This window comes from Pygocentrus nattereri, chromosome 5, assembly GCF_015220715.1.
Source record: "Pygocentrus nattereri isolate fPygNat1 chromosome 5, fPygNat1.pri, whole genome shotgun sequence".
Classification (NCBI taxonomy): Eukaryota; Metazoa; Chordata; class Actinopteri; order Characiformes; family Serrasalmidae; genus Pygocentrus; species Pygocentrus nattereri.
Window position 1 is genome coordinate 38711101 of NC_051215.1, and position 19815 is coordinate 38730915.

The 19815-nt window shown below is 38.8% G+C and overlaps 1 protein-coding gene across 2 annotated transcripts in view; it reads right to left on the reverse strand.

Annotated features, from left to right (window-relative positions):
- Window positions 1-2014: 2014 nt before the first annotated feature.
- The window catches only part of parga (poly (ADP-ribose) glycohydrolase a), a 35113-nt gene continuing 17312 nt past the window's right edge, over window positions 2015-19815 (reverse strand). For both annotated transcript variants that reach the window (XM_017723218.2, XM_017723210.2), the window contains exons 10-18: window positions 18963-19042; window positions 18793-18853; window positions 18216-18291; window positions 15157-15304; window positions 8390-8468; window positions 7688-7796; window positions 5270-5375; window positions 3825-3953; window positions 2015-2768 (exon numbers count right to left, since the gene is read on the reverse strand). In XM_017723218.2, the coding sequence (XP_017578707.1) occupies window positions 2572-2768; window positions 3825-3953; window positions 5270-5375; window positions 7688-7796; window positions 8390-8468; window positions 15157-15304; window positions 18216-18291; window positions 18793-18853; window positions 18963-19042 (985 nt within the window). In that variant the 3' untranslated portion in view covers window positions 2015-2571. The remainder of the gene's footprint in view (window positions 2769-3824; window positions 3954-5269; window positions 5376-7687; window positions 7797-8389; window positions 8469-15156; window positions 15305-18215; window positions 18292-18792; window positions 18854-18962; window positions 19043-19815) is intronic.

Below are 19815 nucleotides of genomic sequence, written 5' to 3' on the forward strand. Positions count from 1 at the left end.
GGTAAGTAGGTGTAGAAATGAGCTGTTCATAGACAGTAAATTGGATTTTTAAGGGGTTCCTATTTATATGCATTTTACAATGCCATAATGAACTGCAAAGCTATAATTAAGTGGTTCTGGTTATAGAGTGCTCCTGCCTTGGTTTTCCCCTGATCCAACATACAAGGTCCAATTAATCAACTAGTTAAAAAGCCCCTCCTGAGGGTCTGTTAGAGCAGGGACAGCACTATTAAAAAAGGAGGAAAAAAGAAAAAGAAAATGCAGGGTAGGGCTACTCCATACAGAAGACCAAAGAGGCCAAGAGGTACTTATTTACTGGACTGTAGTATTGAGATCTTGACTTAATTATCTCGTGCTAACAAGATAAAAGTTGTTTTATCCAGATCACAAGAAAAATCAGTTGTGGTCTCGAAAAAAGGAATTTTTATGTGCCGATCACAAGACAGTTGTCATAATCACGATTACAGTTCAGAAAATTATAACTACCTTACAGCCTCTCTGGACTTCTGTACTCCAGGACCTGGGTTGGGAACCATTGACATAACGTAGGTCTTGTTGCGCTTACTGCAAAAAAAAAGAAAAGAAAAAAAAAACAAAGCTTTCAATCAATACACCCAAGATCTGAAGGGAAAAAAAGGGCAAGCAGGCAAGGTCAGGCAATTATGAATGAAAATGCCATTTTGTCGCTACAACTCCAGCTCTTGACAAAGATGGAGTTAGGAGGCTTCCATTTCTGGCATCTTATTAAAAGCATTCATTTTAAAATGCCCCGCTGGCACTGCCCAGTACAAAGCTTTGTGAAATTACCACCATAATCACTTTAAAACTGTAATGCAAACAGTAAAGTTCTTATTCTCTGTACCACCTTTTTTGCACGGAACAGGTACAACTTTCTTAATGTATTTCTCTGACATTTAAATTCCAATTACAGTTTGACCCTCTGATGGCATCAATACTGTGCATTCACAAAGATGGAAAAGCATCTGTTTCTAAATGTTTGCAGGGAAAAAAGGCTAGCTGCAAAGAAATCTGCTGCTTGTAGCAGAATTTTGAGCTCCCAATTACTAAACAGTCCACAGCTAGTTATGTCCAATTAGAAGCAAGATGGAGGCCATGATGATGAGGGCAGATAACTAATCTGCTTAAGGAGGTCAAAAAAGCAGCAGTTATGAGTAACGGGCCACAATTTAAGGGTCTGACTCATGGGTAATGTGTAGAGCACATGGTAATGCATCTGCTCCTGCCTACCCACCTACTCCTAGCAGTGATAAATGAGCCATGTCAAATAGTCATTGGTGCTTCCCTTATGAAACACACAAGCTCTGCTTGCCATCTCAACAACCAGTTAAACCTCACAATTACAAACAAAAGCCACGGCAAAGACTGTGCACAATATTTCACCATGATTATATTGATATGTAATAACAGAGTATGAATAATTAACTGAACATTCCATAAAGGGAAAACAATGTTCCAACTAAACGCTATTAGTCTCCTTACTGATTACCTGGCTATGCTGTAAATAAGCCTATGCTGCCTTGTTTGACAGGCCATCATACATCAGATGTGTCTAAAGGCTGAGTAAATCCTGGTTAACACTGCAAACAAACACAAATCATTCAGAATATTTTTGCAGGTTTATCAAATATAGCTGATATAACTTCCAGTTCAATTTGATGTCAAGCTTATATGAAATAACACACAGGCAGTCACACTTTTAATTGTAAAATGGGGAAAAAAAAAGAAAAAAAAAACAGCTGAAAAGTTTAGTTAGCCGTTTAATTATTAATAAAATAAAGTGTACAACAGAACATTACCCTTAAAAATCAAATAAAAAAAGAATAATCAATCCAAAAAAAGGAAAATTACACTGTAGAAATTACAACATAAGCATAATAAATTGCTAAAAAAATTACATGCTGAGATGATAAACTTGTCCAAAACTCAGTATGGCAACAGTACCTTTAGCTTGACGATATAATAAGGATATAATAAGGAAAAGAAAAAAAACATCTGTTTGCACAGTTTCCTTTAATGTGGAAAGTTTGCACATTTGAAAACTCAGTAATATTTTTCTGATCTCAATATGGCAAAAAAAAAAAAGACATCTTGACTTTTGTTTAATACAATTTTTATAAATCAAGTGTGATAAGCAAAATCTGGGTCCATTTAAAGAGATTTCATGCATATAGTGTCACACAGTTCTACATAGTGTACTGAGTCTGTATAAGTGCCCTGCTAACAGTCTAACAATCAAGACTAATGTGCCTTGGTCAGCCAATCTTAAACAAAACATTTTGAGACCATGCAGTAACTTTGGTCACAAGTGTCTCTCCGGTGTAAGGGGAAAAGCAAATAACCAGCAACCAGGATTACTATTGCTATATTCTCAAGCCACATATATAATGTACTGTGACTTGAGACATATACCCACCAGCTGAAAAAAGGCATACAGTACTTTCACACATCACACCTCAGAAAATCACCTAAAATATCTCTTTCTAAAGAAGAAAAAAAGCACTGAGGAATTGAAAAAGTCAAGGAGGTGTGCGAGTCTGTGACAGGCCAGCATTAATGGCAGTCTGAGGAACAAGAGGAGACTGCAGTGGACAGGTGGCTGCTGCTGCTGGGTCCAGGGCTGGGCTCTGGAAGAGGATCTGAGCTGATCTGTTCATAGATGAAGCCATAAAGACTGACATCAGGCCTCTGACTGTGGCTGTTCTTGCACACCACATTAAAGTACTGCTTCAGGAGACCATATAAAGTGCCTAGAAGAAAGAAGAGAGAGTGGGAGTTAACTGGAGAAATAAGACAAACTATTAACGTGACATCATACACGTCAGGAACCAGTGATGAATGACAGCACAGTAAAGCCTCCAATTTAGAAAATACATATAGATTTTTCTTTTTAATTAAAACCATTTAGATGCTTAAGTAAACCTATTTTTGTAGGTTACAAGTGGCTTATTATTCTGGGATATCCCATCACTTTTACTAAGAAACATTAACAACCAAAGAAAATCAAAATGATTTTCCAATGTAGAAGAATATATAGAAGATAGAAGCCATGTCGACTGACGTGCGATTTGCACTGTTTGTACAATGTGTTCTCTGCGCTTAATTGTGGCACAGTATTGTAACAAAACTCAGACCTCATTCAACTTGGACTGCTCTACCGCTACTAAAGAGGGCTTTTCAAAAAGTCTTCAATAAATGTCACAGAGGGGAGAAAAACTGTTGAAAGAGTAGCTGTACAACACAAACTGACACATCTAGTTACATAAAATAGGATGAATGGATATTTATGCATTGATCATTTCTATTGGAATGCTATGAAAGAGCCTTCCTACCATTGATATTAGCCTATAGGCTTTTCTCTGCTCCCATACCACGTAGCAACTTTGTATCCCCACTTACACATTTCTGGGTTTAGTTCTTGAACTACTTGTGCTGAAAATAAGCAGCAAAGCAACTGCAATATAATATTCAATCACATAATATGGAAAATATTCATAGGTTGTTGTAAGATTGAAGCAATCTAACCTAGATCCCTAGAACCTAGAAAATGGTAATGTGTTCCTATGTACTCTATACTCTACTATTAAGAAAAGGAAGAGTGTGAGAGAGTGAGATCTTTTAAGAAGGCTTGGCAAATTCTTTGAATGTGAAAATGAGCAAAGAACACTGAAGGCTTGCAAGTTTTGATCAAGGAGAAACCAAAGTCGTAGATTTGGAAAGCTGTCCTGGTTTAACTGTAGTGGGAAAAGGGGACTACAGGCAACCCAGTCTGTCCCAAAATTACCAAAATGGGAGAGCATCCTTACCAACAGTGATGTGTCTATCCGTAAGGAAGGTGTGCAGATCATGGACATCCCTCATGAGCTCAGCATCACCAAATGTGAAGTAGGCCACATCTCTGCCTGCCTCCGCCGCTGCCATTATCTGCAGCAGGGCTGTAAATACAAAAACACATGGTACTAATGTGTGCACTGGATGAATTTTCATATGTAACTGCTTAATCTGACAATGTTTATTATTTACAAGATTTTTTTTGTTAAGGATAAATCACACAAGCAAATTATTAAGCAAATTATTGTATACTGTAGGAGATAATAAAAGACTGATTTTTTTATTTTCTACTACTCCTAGCTGTTGTAAATATGACTGAACGCTCCAATTTTTTAAAAAAGGTAAACAATGGCCAACATTCCTTATTAAGGGATTCAATCTTAGTCAAACGACATCAAGCAGTCCAAGGAACCTTTAAATATTTTAAGAGGCTGGATACAGCTCATTGATTAATGAATAATGCTCTAATGAGAGCTGCTACTTACAATGTGCAATCTGTAAATTCACCTCCCCCATCATAGAAATAAAGCCATAAATGGCAAAAAAAAAACCTTATCACTACCACAAAATGTATGAAAATGGCTGTACATACAGCACAAACTAAAGCTAAGAATTGTGAATTGGATGTCTTACAGATGTGATAGTCCAGGATGCCCAAGATGAAAAAGTTGTCTTATCCACAAAGACTGGATTCATGTACAAGCGTAGACAATCAATCTGGTTTTTTAAATAGTAAACATAAACATATGCAATACTTGTGCAATCTCTAAATCACTGTTGAAGCATGCTGAGCATTAAAGGGGGAGTAGAAGAAAAAAATAAAAAATAAATGAGTAGGAGCAAGGTAGAGCAATGAGACTATAAACACACCCAAGAAAGCCCCTCTCTCAGTCTCAAGCCTCCTCCCCCTCAGTAACTACCTACAACACATCAGGCAATCAGGCCTGGTAGAAATATTTCAGCAAGGCGCCTTCTATACAAGAAGAGCCTCTCCAAAATTCTGAATACAGAGTCATTTACTATAATACAGTCATTAGCAATAGTGTGGTGAGTATTTATTGGGAACTCAGCTTCTAATTTGTTTATGTTTTCATTTGTCAATGAAATTACCTAACAGACTGTAACTAAATAGTGACATACTGAGATAGGACAACACGAATAAAAAGACCTTAATAAGTACTTAACACAGCTTTACAAGCTGATCAGAGCCAAGCAGCCACAAGAGGCAACTCTAAAGGTGCTGTTAATGGGCTTTCAGTCATACTTGCATCACTCCTTATTCACTGGTGAAATGATCTAACATAAAACAACAGGTGGATTTTTTATTCATTCCTCTTTAACTGCTTAAGTTCAACATAAAAACCAGCAGATGTTTCATTTTCATTTTTCCAGCATGCTATGAGCTTTTCAGCTGCTCTACCTTTAAGTCGTGTGTCTCCCCCAAATGCACCACATCCCCAGTTTCCTGTAGCAATTGCTGAAAGGTACTGGCTGTTGACACCATGCCGCACAAACCCACAGTACGCCTGGGAAAAAGAATCATTCACACAGAGCAAGAGTAAGCAGCAGCTTCCCTATGGGAGGGTAACCATGGGTACGTGACAAAGGGGACACATCCCTGGATGATAAACACACATAAAAACATGCAGTGCCAATAAGAAAGACTGAATTGAAGTGATGTTCTAGTGTAAAACTAGCATTTAATGTGTTGCCAGTTTATGTAGCATTACATCCACATTGTAATAGCAGCTACAATAGCATGGGGGTACTGGCAGCAATGGACACATGGCCATTCATGTTTTATTCTGCTAGCATTTTATATTGGGGTTTTTCAAACCTAATTCAATTAAACTTCGTGATTAAGTATATTTATGAATGTGCACACTTTCAACTGAATACCTGGGACATCCAACAAATAATACTCTGAAGAACTACTAATAAGCTAAATGGATAGTGGTAAATTTTAAGCTACTGTCCAGTGAAAACCATGCATCTCCACTCCAATACCAGCTGTCCTTTATATTGTGAGAAAATATAACAAAGTTGTCATGTACAGCTTGTCTCTGAAAGTAACACACAACCATTAATGTCTACATAGCTGGCAACACAAGTGAGTACACCTCACAGTGAACATGTCCAAATTGTGCTCAAAGGTGTCAATATTTTGTGTGACCACCATTACTACTAGCACTGCCTTAACTCTCTTGGGCATGGAATTCACCAGAGCTGCACAGGTTGCTACTGGAATCCTCTTCCACTCCTCCATGATGAACCACAGAGCCAGTGGATGTTAGACACCTTGTGCTTTTCCTCCTTCTGCTTGAGGATGCCACACAGGTACTCAGTTGGGTTTGGTCTGGAGACATAAACCCATCACCTTTACCTTTACCAGCAAGGCAGTTGTCATCTTGGAGGTGTGTTTGGGGTCGTTGTCTTGATGGAAAACAGCCATGCGGCACAGTTTCCGAAAGGAGGGATCATGCTTCAGAATGTCACAGTACATGTTGGAATTCATGTTTCCCTTAATGAACCACAGCTCCCCAGTGCCAGCAGCACTCATGCAGCTCCAGACCATAATGCTACCACCACCATGCTTGACCGTAGGCAAGAGACAGTTGTCTTGGTACTCCTCACCAAGGCATCACCACACATGCTGGACACCATCTGACCCAAACAATTTATCTTGGTCAACGGGGCATGGCTCCAGTTATCCATGTTCTTGGACTGCTTGTCCTCAGCAAACTGTTTGCGGGCTTTCTTGTGCATCAGCTTCATAAGAGGCTTCTGTCTGGGACGATGGCCATGTAGGCCAAGTTGATGCATTGCGCAGCGTATGGTCTGAGCACTGACAGGCTGACCTCCTGCTTCTTCAACCTCTGCAGCAATGCTGGCAGCACTTGTGTCTATTTTTTGAAGCCAACTTCTGGATATGATGCTGAACACGTGGATTCAACTTCTTTGGTCAACCGTGGCGAGGAAAACTGCTGCATGACCTTGGCCGCTGTGCTATAGCTGTTTCAAGGTGTTAGCAATCTTCATATAGCCTAGGCTATCTTCGTGGATAGCAACAATTCTTTTTCTCACATTCTCAGAGAGTTCTTCGACATGAGGTGCCATGTTGAATATCCAGTGGCCAGTATGAGTGAATTACAGTCAAAACACCAAATTGAACAGTCCTGCTGCCCATTTACACCTCTAACGAGTCACATGACACCAAGGGAGGGACAACAACACAATTGGGCACAATTTGGACATGTTCACTGAGGTGCCAGCTATTTAGACATTAATGGCAGTGTGTTGTGTTTTCAGAGGACAGTAAATCTACACTGCTCTACAAGCTGTTCACTGACTATTTTAAGTTATATCCAAGTTTCATTTCTATAGTTTTGTCCCATGAAAAGATAGAATAAAATATTTGCAGAAATGTAAGGAGTGTAGTCATTTTTGTGAGATACTGTATATATAAAGTAGCCCAAAAGCTCAAAAGAGTCAAAAGGTTTTTTTTTTTTTTTTTTTTTTTAAATATTCAGACCAAAAAAACTCTCTAGACAATAATGAGGCAAGTAAGTATGTTTAAAACAGATGTATTGCAGGATAGATTTCATATACTGATCTCACTGTTCCTTTAATGGTATATGTGTGAGCAACTGCAATTTATTCAGGAAAGCCAATCCAATTCTCTATGACATAGGACATGTCGTTGGAAACAGTGAAATGGAAAAAATGACTTAACATACATCAAGCAACTGCTTATAAACAGTGCAGAATAAGAAATGTTTACAAGCTCCAATATTAAACTAATAACAAAAATATCTTTATAACACAGTACTCTAGTGACCTTGTTAAGTTCCCTAGTGATTTTGTCAGGATGGAACTGCTCCATGAAGTGCCTGTACTTTAGCGCATCCAGGGCCACGATCTCTGTACACCTTCGCTGCCACTCATCCCTGAATAGGAGAGAACATTGATAGCCAACACAGCAAAAGCAGTTCTATAATATAATTTAGTTGGTAACAAACTTGCTGTGTAGAAACACTACAGCCAAAATAAATAACACTAATTTTCTAAGCAAGACTTGTCATAGATCAAACACAATTGAATTAAATTCAGTGGTCTTTAAAACTCCCAACACCATGTCTTTATCAGAGCTAACCTTGATTAAGTCACTTTGACAGTACACTTATGTCTAAAAACCTGCATCACATCAGATGTTAGTCAATTCCATGGTCCACAAGTGAAATATCATTCTGTTGGTCATTTTGACTGTATACCCCACATACATGAATATTTATACTGATTTTCACATAAAGGTGAGATTCATTGTAACAGTGTATTGCAATTCCACATTAGGTATTAAACACACAGAAGATATTCTAAAAAATGAGGCATTTGCTACAGCAGTTACTTTGTTTAAAATTTTCAATTTACTACACAGACTATAGTGGTAATGCTTATACTTTTGCATTTTATAAGGTATTATTAAATAAAATTAAAATGTGTAAAATGTACAGAAAGCTTAATTTTTCCTTTTTTCTTTTACCTTGGCGTCTCATCTTTGTGGTTGTCCTTCCATTTGTAGCTCTCTGCATAACCGGAGTATTTACTGTATTGCTCCGTGCCTGCAAACAAAAAACAAAATGAATGAAAGAAAATAAACACAAAAAAAAGAATGGAAAATATGAAGATTACTTTTCTCCATACAGGCTAAATAGCATGGAGTGGATTAACTAACTATACAAGACATTTATATCAAAAGAAAGCAATCAGCATGGGTCATGACTAAAAACCTTTTAACCTCTCCACCACCATAGCTGGGCACTCAAGATTAAAATAACATGCTGGCACAGAAATCACCTACTACGTACCCAACTTTTCTAGTGTAGCCATACAACCTGCCAGGCTGAACTCAAACAAGAAGTATGAATGCTTGACAGAGGAGAAGGAAGAAAAAGGGACTAATATCAGACAGCTGAGGAGTAGGCTGCAGTTTTGAATTCCCTTTGGTTTTGCCATCATCAAAATCTTTTGAGTGGTTCTGCAGGAGCAGATGTTCCTAGATAAGGATAGGTCAGTCGCTTTGTGTGTGCTGTAGTCTCTGAGGAGCTCCAGGCTAGACAGCCCAAGAGCATGTCTTTCATTACCACTCATTAGTGTCTGCAGCTGCTTATCAAACCCAAATAAAGTCTAGTTACCAGACAACTAAATCAATGTGATCCTACCATCTGTAGAACAGAATTGTCAGATCCTGTTAAGTACAACAGAATTCTCAGATCTTACTAAGTCTTGACATAATATATAAATATACAAATGCTTTGAAACACCACACCACAAACTATGTAAGGATACTTTCTGCTAATGCATGATACTGGAATTATATTGGTATTGGCAGATAGTTGTTTGAAAAATATATAGTATTGGACAGATTAGATTTGACTGGTATTTCAAGCCAATATTAAATAACACAGATGGTGTACTCCAAAAGAGCAGACAATTTAAGCCAGTAGTTCTGAAACCAAGGCTCCATTTGTGGACACTCAAGGTCACTGTACCTCCTCAGCCAAAATTATTATATATCTTAAATAATGAGGACCATCCCGTACCAGAAACCATGTCCATTTCGCTAGTTATTGCTGATCTGCTCATGCAGACATTGCCCTGTACTATGACATTAAAGATAACTTGTTTGGTGGGTGTTTTGCAGCTGTGAATTGTGAGAATTGTGATCGGCATGCATTTAATTTTAATAGCGTTTAATAACATCTGCCATTTTAAAACAAGTACCACATTCTTAGATATGGCTGAAGTGAAACTAATACTCTTACTAAATTAAAACTTACTAAGTAGAGATACAACTCCTGAAATTTTTCTAAAGCCCCCCCCATGGCCCTCCAGGTGCTCATGGCTCCCAGTCTGAGCACTGCTGGTTTAGGGTTACTGATGCTGGGTTGCAGTTCTAAAGGGTCTATATTTTATTATTATTTTTTTTACTGTATTTGTAACACTACAGAAATTTTTTTCTCCATAATGTTAATCCATGTTCCATGTTTATGTATCAGCATTAGCATCAGCATGACATGTGTGCATGAAAAATAGACAATTTTATCATTGCACATTTCCACATCCCTTATATTGTGTTCTATAGTTTGCCTAAAGTTACTGCAGTTGGACTTTGTGACTTAAAAAAGCAATACACTAATAAATATAAATAAATAAATAAAATATCTGAACAGGCACAGCTCCAGAGAGTGATGTGAATGGCTTCTCAAGCCACGACTCCCTACAGCAATGTCAACCTTCTGGATCCAACAGCTGAATCAGCATTCTTCACCTTCATTCAATTTGCGGTCATAACCAGCCCCAATGGCACCCAGACAAAGAGCAATCACAAGATTACTTGCACTGTTCTCCAAGCACTCAGGCTTTGTGGCCAGTTCCAGTGACGCACTAAGAGTGCATTAAGGAACCTGCGTCATGACGCATCGCTTGTGGAATGTGATTTGCTGTAAAATCATCACAGTGGTGACCTGCCTTAAAAAAGCATACCACAATGAATATTTTGTTTGTTCTAATGGCTGTGATGAAATGGCGGGGTCCATTAGGGGAGCAGGGCTAGCCTTCAATCTTGCCTGCTAGTAATGTAGATAAGTATCAAGATGGTGAGGGAACAGATGGGAAGAGGGAAGAGAGGGGAGAGTGAGAGAGAGAAGGGAGAGTGAGTGAGTGAGTGAGTGAGTGAGAGAGAGAGAGTGTGAGAGAGTGAGAGTGAGAGTGAGAGTGAGAGAGAGAGAGAGAGAGAGAGAGAGAGAGAGAGAGAGAGAGAGAGAGAGAGTGTGAGTGAGTGAGTGAGTGAGTGAGTGAGTGAGTGAGTGAGTGAGTGAGTGAGTGAGTGAGTGAGTGAGTGAGTGAGTGAGTGAGTGAGTGAGTGAGTGAGTGAGTGAGTGAGAGAGAGAGAGAGAGAGAGAGAGAGAGAGAGAGAGAGAGAGACACACCCCAGTTCCAATGAAGCTGGGACGTTGTGTAAAACAAATAAAAAGAGAATATGACGATTTGCAAATCCTTTTCAACCTATATTCAATTGAATACACTACAAAAACAAGATATTTAATGTTCAAACAGATAAACTTTTGTTTTTTGCAAATATTCACTGTTGAAATGTGGACTCGTCAGACCACAGGACACTTTTCCACTTTGCGTCAATCCATCTCAGATGAGTTGGGGCCCAGAGAAGCCGGCGGCGTTTCTGGGTGTTGTTGATATCTGGCTTTCGCTTTGCATAGCAGAGTTTTAACTTGCACTTGTAGATGGAGTGACGAACTGTGTTCACAGACAGTGGGTTTCTGAAGTGTTCCTGAGCCCATGTGGTAATATCCGCTACAGAATGATGTCAGTTTTTAATGCAGTGCCACTTGAGGGATCGAAGGTCATGGGCATTCAACGTTAGTTTTCTGCCTTGCCACTTACTTGCAGAGATTTCTCCAGATTCTCTGAATCTTTTGACGATATTATGGACTGTAGATAATAAAATCCTTAAATGTCTTGCAGTTGGACGTTGAGAAACGTTGTTCTTAAACTGTTGGACTATTCGCTGACGCAGTTGTTCACATCCTTGCTTGTGAACAACTGAGCCTTTCAGGGATGCTCCCTTTATACCCAATCAAGACACTCACCTGTTTACAATTAACCTGTTCACCTGTGGAATGTTCCAAACAGGTGTTTTTTGAGCATTCCTCAACTTTCCCAGTCTTTTGTTGCCCCTGTCCCAACTTCTTTGGAACGTGTTGCAGGCATCAAACTTAAAATGAGTGAATATTTGCAAAAAACAATAAAGTTTATCTGTTTGAACAATAAATATTTGTAGTGTATTCAATTGAATATAGGTTGAAAGGGATTTGCAAGTCATCGTATTCTGTTTTTATTTATGTTTTACACAACGTCCCAACTCCATTGGAATTAGGGTTTTTATATATATATATATATATATATATATATATATATATATATATATATATATATATATATATATAAAAAACCCTAATTCCAATGAATATTGGAATATATATATATATATATATATATATATATATATATATATATATATATATATATATATATATATATATATATATATATATATGTGTATGTGTGTGTGTGTGTGTGTGTGTGTGTGTGTGTGTGTGTGTGTGTGTGTGTGTGTGTGAGAGAGAGACTAGTGCCATGACAGGGCAAAACAAAAGAATGCCTTGCAACCAGTTCTTCAGCTAGAAGGTTTGTGAGTGGGAGAGGACATGGGAGGATGAGGAATAGCTGGCTTTGCAGGTGCAGCAATGGGCAAAAACCCCTTATACTAGCGCCCAGCCTCTTCACACGCCTGCACACACTGGGGCATGGAAGAGTGCATCCAACCATGCAACTTCTCTCTCTCTCTCTTCACATTCTCTTCACATATAATTTATCCTCTCCCCTTGGCATGATTTCAAAGCTCATTCAAGTAAAAGGATTAATCAACTGGACAACTTTGAATCTCTAGCTTTCTCTCCATCACCAGAGTTAGTGGTATTACATGAAGTAGGGCTGATTAATTGTATCTCATGAGGATCATGAAGACTAATGTAGGCGGCACACACAATATGGAACATTCATAAGGGAGCTTGGTGGACTAATTAACAAAAGAGTTGTCAAATGTTTTATACTCCACACATGAACTGCTTGGGACACCTTGACATCTTTAAAAGACTTCTTCATAAAAGTGAAATGGCTAATACAAAAAACAAGTGTACTCAGTGCAAACTAATTTATCAGTCTTTTGAGAACTGAAAGACTTATTTGCATTACCTTTTATTCAACAAAAGTTAAGCTTTAACTCACACTATTGGCTTTGTTTGCTCTTACAGTTAAGAGTCTGTTTCAAAAAAATTACTTTCCTACCATGATTGTTATCAATAAATTATATGTTATCATCATCTGATGCTTCTACAAATAATCACTACTACTACTACTACTACAAACACTTTTTCTTCCAGTAATTTTGAGATGAACCCTAACTCTGAACAAATGATGTGATAGCACTTCTATTGAGTGAAGCTTAATCTTTCTCTAATAAAAGAACACAATAATAATATGGTTCAGCAAAGGTTATTATTACAGTTTTGTGTAAAAATAAAGCATGAAATTTTACACCAGCAGCAAGCATACTGTACTCCAACGTTTCTATCCACTTTTGCTTAATGCAGTAATGGTTAGCTTCAAGACTTGTAGATGTATATTTCATTTACAAATTAAAATAACTTCATGCAGATAACACTGGAGCACAGTTGTTAGTTATTTGCTGTTAATTATTTTAAAGACGATTTGATTCACTGATTCCTCTATTATTACCCTTATTAGTCTAATAGACTTTAGAAGTATCTTGAAGTTTATACTAGTTAAATGCTGCTCATGCAATTAAAAATATAGTTGTCTGCTGTCCTGTTTATGGATTTGGGTTGCAAATCCATACAATTTACAACTTCTACTGAATCTTGTATTGTTTCTAGCTAGAAAGCGCAAACGTGTGAAAGGCTACATTTATTAACATGAACGCCTATTGTGCAGTGCGGTGGGGTGACAATCTGGTGCATAACAGGCTTAAGCCTAACTGCACCAAAGACATAACCTGGTTTTTCCAAGACCAAAAGAAGTTTTGTCTGATGTCTGGAACCAAAGGCTGTGGTCCAAAGATTTTCTAAAATGTGTATTATGCCATAAGCAGCATTATGCTTTTTGACAGGTATGACATTCTACCAATATAATACCAATTTAAATTACTGCTGTGAGTAAGGAGTAGGGATGTACCATAATACCGTAACAATTCAGGTATTAACAGTTAACTACTATTAAAAATCAATTATTGGCATCACATTGATGCTCAGATTTGACAGATATTTCAAATTGTTATTTGATGACATACAGAATGTATAGGTGATGCAGCAAATGTCTGCATGTTATTCATTTTGCTGCATTTGTACCCCTGTACAAATAAATGCTACACTTCTCCATGATGTTTATCCAGACAGACATAATATATTTGATATCGGCTTTGACCTAGAATTCCAAAATCAGTGCATCCCTATTAAGGAAGTATCCTAAGTGAACAACTGAGGAAAGACCACTGACATACTTAACAAAGACTAGGTCAAACATGTTACAGAAGTGACTTCGCCAATAGACAAGGCACTGTTCAGGATTGCAGAGGTGCATGGGATTCAGGATCCTAGCTGTGCTACATGCTAACGATGATCAGAAGTCCCTTAGGACATCATTTTTTTGTGTCTGATTGGGAGGAATGCTGGCATGGTCTCTCTCATTCTTTCTCTCCCTCCTCTTTCTCACTCTCCCTCTGTGTCTCTCATTCTCTCTCTCACATCTCTGTAGGAGCAGTGGTAGGAGGGGATCCTACAGGCACCTGGCTGGGTGCGGAAGCCGTAGGAAGCTGTAGTGAAAGATTGATGTGTTTGGGATAAGAATGATGCAGGACACTAACTCAAAACCTGGGCTTCTCTTCAGACCTGCCGCTCAGTCAGCGAGCAATCTCTACAGGGACACAGCAGAGGATGAGGGAACGATAGAGGAGGGCGGCTGATTTTAGTGTGTTGACTCAACACAGTGAGTTGGAGGGTGAAAAATAAGGCAATTCGGCTGGGAAGAAATGAGGAATAACAGGGCAGCCTGGAGTGAATCAATGTAATGGATTTACGTTCAAATTGGTTGGGGAGGGGAATGGAGGAGGAATAAATGGGGCCCAATGAATACATAGGCCTCAGTGAGGAATGGCAAATAACTTACAAAGGAAAAAAAGGACAGATGGTGAATTCAATATATGAGAAGAGTAATTTAAGTGATAAGACCAAAAGAATGGTATGGGATAAACATCTGAATAATTCCAACATGATAATCATTAATCTCAAAAATAAAAACGTATTTGCAAGAGAACACTGCTCATGTAAAACTGCTTAACAGTTACATCAAGACAGCAATAATCAAGGACTTAAAAAGGCGGACATTTCTCTTTCAGAAAGGACTGACCTCTGAATCTGAATACTTTGAGCATTTTCGCACTTCAAATAAGGACAGTTTAGGAAAAAAGACGAATGATTGATCAGATCAAATCAATCAAACTAATGGAGAAGTTGAAGGAAGGACAGAAGGAAAGGAGGGGCAGACTGAATTGTGAGCGAGTGAGCGTGTAAAAGAGGGGAGGGAGAGAACAAGATACAGAAATGAAAGTAATAACAACAAAATATGTGCAGTAAGAATTAAGAGTTTGCTGACCTGTGATAATAAGGCACTCGTTGTGATCCAAAGCTTCAGTAAAGAGGCGTGAGACAATAAGCTCTGGGTTGATGAGGAAGCGGATCTCCTCCTGGACCAGCCCCAGTCCTGTTACTCCTCCTCCTACCATCCTGTTTGCAAAGTCCACCTGCAGCATGTACACGGACAAATAGTCTGTAACCACTACACTTCGCAAGCTCTCATTTAGCACTGAATAACAGCTCTAGCAGAGAGGTCTTGAGTCATTAGTCCTGAGGTCAATCTGGACTGGCACAAAGAACATTTTACAGGCTTTGAGCACATGGTCTTCTGAACGATAATCATTCTTACTAATACACTTAAACACATTCATATTTTATTTACATTTTGCAATTCAATAGATTTTTACATTTTTTCATTCATTTTAGTTGATTTATAATCACAGTATTACAGTTTTCAATTTATTACACAGTCTTACACATTTATGTTTCTGTGCTTACAAATTGTATATAAAATAACATAACGATAAACAACATTTCATTCACTTCATTGTTAACTTAGTGGTCCAAGTTCAAGCTCCATCATGAATGATATGAGTGGACACCAATCTCAAATCAGGACTGAGGACTCCTAGTTATTTAAATGTTTTATATTAAATTTACTTTGCTTTATGGTCATTATTAGAACGACCAGAAACCAGTAAACCCATTAGCTACACTGCTATCTCACTTTGTCTCTGCCTCTTAGCTCTGAAGCGGCAACGCAAGTGACTGAGGACATACTCAGCTTCTTCACCAGAATGCTGTTCAACAGTTAAAAGTCGAGCGAAAATATTTTTTAACGGTTTTTGTTTGTTTATCGATAGTCCACTGACACCAGCCATTCCATTTTATAATAATGAAAGGTTAGATAGCTTGGAAGGGTAACAAATTGTTGAAGGGAATTTAGCGGATGCTACCAAGCAATTTCAAGTCTCTGGTTGGCTGTGGTTTGGACTCAAATTTCAGATATGTTCTGAACAATGGTAAAGAATGTCCAGCCACAACTATGAGTAAGCAGAGTAAACAGAAGAAGAGAGCTGGTGTGAAGCTGTTTTGCAGATTGTCAGGTCAGGCTCAATGGCCCACAGCCTCTTCAGTGAGAGAGGGAGGGAGGATGTCAGGCTGCCAGCTGTTCTCACTGATCAGGTCACTCAACTCGGGCTCGGGACGTGAATCCTCTCTCCTCAATGCCACTGACAGCCTGTCACCCCCCCCCTCCCACCACAAACATCCGTCAATCCGACCAGCGGGACCCCAGACCCATGGGACCTCCCAGGGTTGCTCATGTGTGTATGCATCAGCTGTCAGCATGCGCCCAAATAGAAGAGAGGTGAGAGCGAGAGAGGCAGACAGAGTACTCCCGGCATATACACTCTCTGATTGGGCACAGACTATACTGGGAGGTCCATGGTCAAGCCATGGGTCCACCATGTCTCAATCAGCCAGAAAAACACTTCAGCTGATTTGATGTTTTACTTCATCAGTAAGCAATGCACTCATACACAGCTGCTAGAGCAACACCAAGTTCCACTGCAAGACCAGGCAATGTCTCGTAACTCCGGACACGAGAGATGAATAGTGCTCCAGGAACAAATGTAGTGCAAAATGTTCCTTGATGTAGTTGCTATTCATCTATTCTCAAAATGTGTCAGTTTACTAGGGCTGTAGCTAATTACACAAACTGTGCATAGGACCGCCGAGTAATTGTTTGAGCTGTTGAGGTGCATGGTTTAAATAGCACAGTAAAAGGTAAAAGCAAGTGCAGTGATGAAGAGATAACACTGTTAATGAACTTTTTAAATGAGCCCTCGAGTAAATAAGAGAAGATGAAAACAAAAGTAGCTCAAATAAGGCTCCGCCTATAGACTAATACTCAGTGTTTGGTAATTCTGTAGAATGGTCCATACCACACAGTGCTTTTTATACTTCACATTCATTTAACAAATAAAAGCAAAAACAAAATATAAAAAAATAAAAATAAAATAAAAACGCTAGAATAAAATGAAGCAAAATAAAATCTAATATGACTGCATCCTATTTGAGCAGAAAAGGCTATGTACCGCTATCAGTATCAGGCATGTTTAGGTAGGTGTATGTTTTTTTCCATTTCGGGATTCAGATTTTTTTTCTTTTGGCTAAATGTAGGATATCAATAAAGGTGAACTGATAAATATTGTAATGTTGGGGCTCCTTGAGAGAAACTTTGATAACTCGAGATTATGGTCCATAACACAGCTTTATTTTTAATTTGCTTAAAAACAGTGACTAAAACATGGCCACCTCAGCGCTAACAGCTAAAAGCACAGCCCTCTGCTCTACTCCAGAAACCCACTTTACCTGTATTCAGGCTCTTTAACATAAAAGTCCTTATACAAATGAACATAAAACAGCATTTCTTCTCTTCAAAAAAAAATAATAATAAAGACGTAAATAACTCAGCATGACAACACTATAATACATTTTGTCAGGAGATTCTTGTGCCAGATTTATACTTTTTAACTGCACTGATAAAATGCAGAAATATATACAGTCTCAGAGCCTGACATCCAGCTAACAGACACCATGTATTCATTGCCAGACACACACAATGCCCTGCTGTACTGGAGTCTTGATAAGGCCACAATGTATGCCCTTTGTACCATGAATTAGACATCCTCCTGTGAAGTGCTGTTTAACTTGTGCATGCATTGTACTATTGCCCCCAAGCCCACCACTAAGAGAGGCTAGTAAGCGTGGCAGACAGAGCATAGCTGCATTGTGAGCATCGGATTTTCCAGCAGAAGAATCCACAAATGCAGTTTCAACACAAGTTCGAACACAGATTTTCTAATTTTCTCACAGACTTTCTCAGCCCTCAATCCCCCACCCCCTCATCCCAGGCCAAAGCTTTGAATATTCACTGTTGATTACTACCAAAGCTTTGTGTGCCCAAAAAATGGTATTCGAGACAGGCGAACTCTCATTCTATAGAAACATTAGCACTTCAGAACTATTATAACATATTTATCTACATTTTACCAGAGGAAGACCTGCTCTTACCTGAAGCATTCCATAACCCTGATCCTCAATAGTCCCCTCATAAGTTATATGAAGCCGCGTGAGCTGGGTAGCTGAGCTAAAAACAGAGAGAAGTAAAATGGTAAGCAACTACACAATGCAAAAAGACATTCCTAACACCTATGTAAGTAGTTACAGGGTGATGGTATATCTAAAAATATGAGATGTTATAAATAAACAAATTCCCTGATTCAATTATATAAACAGCAGCTCAGCCCAGGTTTTTAAGCAGTTCCAAGCTACCCTTTTCAGTAGCAAGTTTTTTAATCAGCAAAAAAGACAGACGGTTCAACCTGAAGCAAGCATATTTTTACTTCCTTCTCTTTCACTCACTTACACTGCCCATGGAAGCAATTGGGCTAACTGTCAATACAGTGCCATGCTTCATTTATCAAGCGAAGAGCAGTGTGAAGGAATTATCTTCCAAAAAAAATATTATAGGTGTTCATAAAATGTCTCATGCTGAAAAAGGTAACACTGCTGCTTTATATTACAGAACACTAAAATGTGCCTGCATTGAACTGTACAACTTCTCAATTATGACAGTAAATATAATTACCTTTCCCATTTAGAAAAACTGTTCAGGCTTTGTCTCGTAAACGTCACAAGGCCAGTGGGCTCTGAGGGTGAAGGAATAAACAAGTCAAAGCAAACCATGTTACTTCTTGTGATTAGGTGCACATAAGTACATCTATACATAAAAAGTAAGTTCCTGAATTTCCGGCTTACTTGAAGTAGTCACTCTTCTGAAATAGCAGAGGAGGGTTTTGAGTTTCTCAATCTTCCGAGGAGAGGATCCCTCAAACAATCTAAAACATAATTGAGATAGACAAAAAGTGACATTTAGAAACTCCAACACAACTCTGTGCCAGATAACAAGGAGAGGGCAATGTCTGCCTGGTGGCAGGGTGAGACAAGATCAGTTCAGATGACCATCCTAATTTAAAAGGTTATTTCAGCACGGAACAGAAACATAAATTTCTCCACTTCAAAGCAGTGCCTTGGCCCCACAGACACGTGAGTTAAGCGAAGCTTTCAGGCCAATCCAACTCTGCCACTTTCCCTCACTGCTGCCTGCTCATGGAGCACACTTCCCTCAGTCAGGACAACAATGACAGGGCTCCTGGCCTGAGGGCTCAATGGCGCACTCTTGTACCACTGCACAAAGGACGACAGCCAGAGGAACACATCCCTCTTCCCTTAAGAACCATTAGAGAGCTGCAGGTCTTCTTTAAAGCCACCAAATAGCCAGTGTTAACGTTAAAGCTATGCCCTCCTCTTACATCGCTTTCTCTATTTAGGACACTACAGTCTTCAAGCTAATCATGCACTTGCATTCATCGTTCCTCCCACTCAACTTACGAGGCACAGAAAGGGATAGAAAAAAAAACATGAAATGAGAAAAGGAAAGCCAATGCACTAAAAGCCCTTCAGGGAGAAAGAGAGAGCTCGTTTATTAAAGCCAATTCTACATGGCATTTTTTCGTCCATACTGGAGACAATTTTAAGTAAGCTGGCTCAGAAGGCAAGCTGTATTTGGTGTAGGAGAGCTGCTTATATGAGAAAGAAAGCTTTTTTGTTT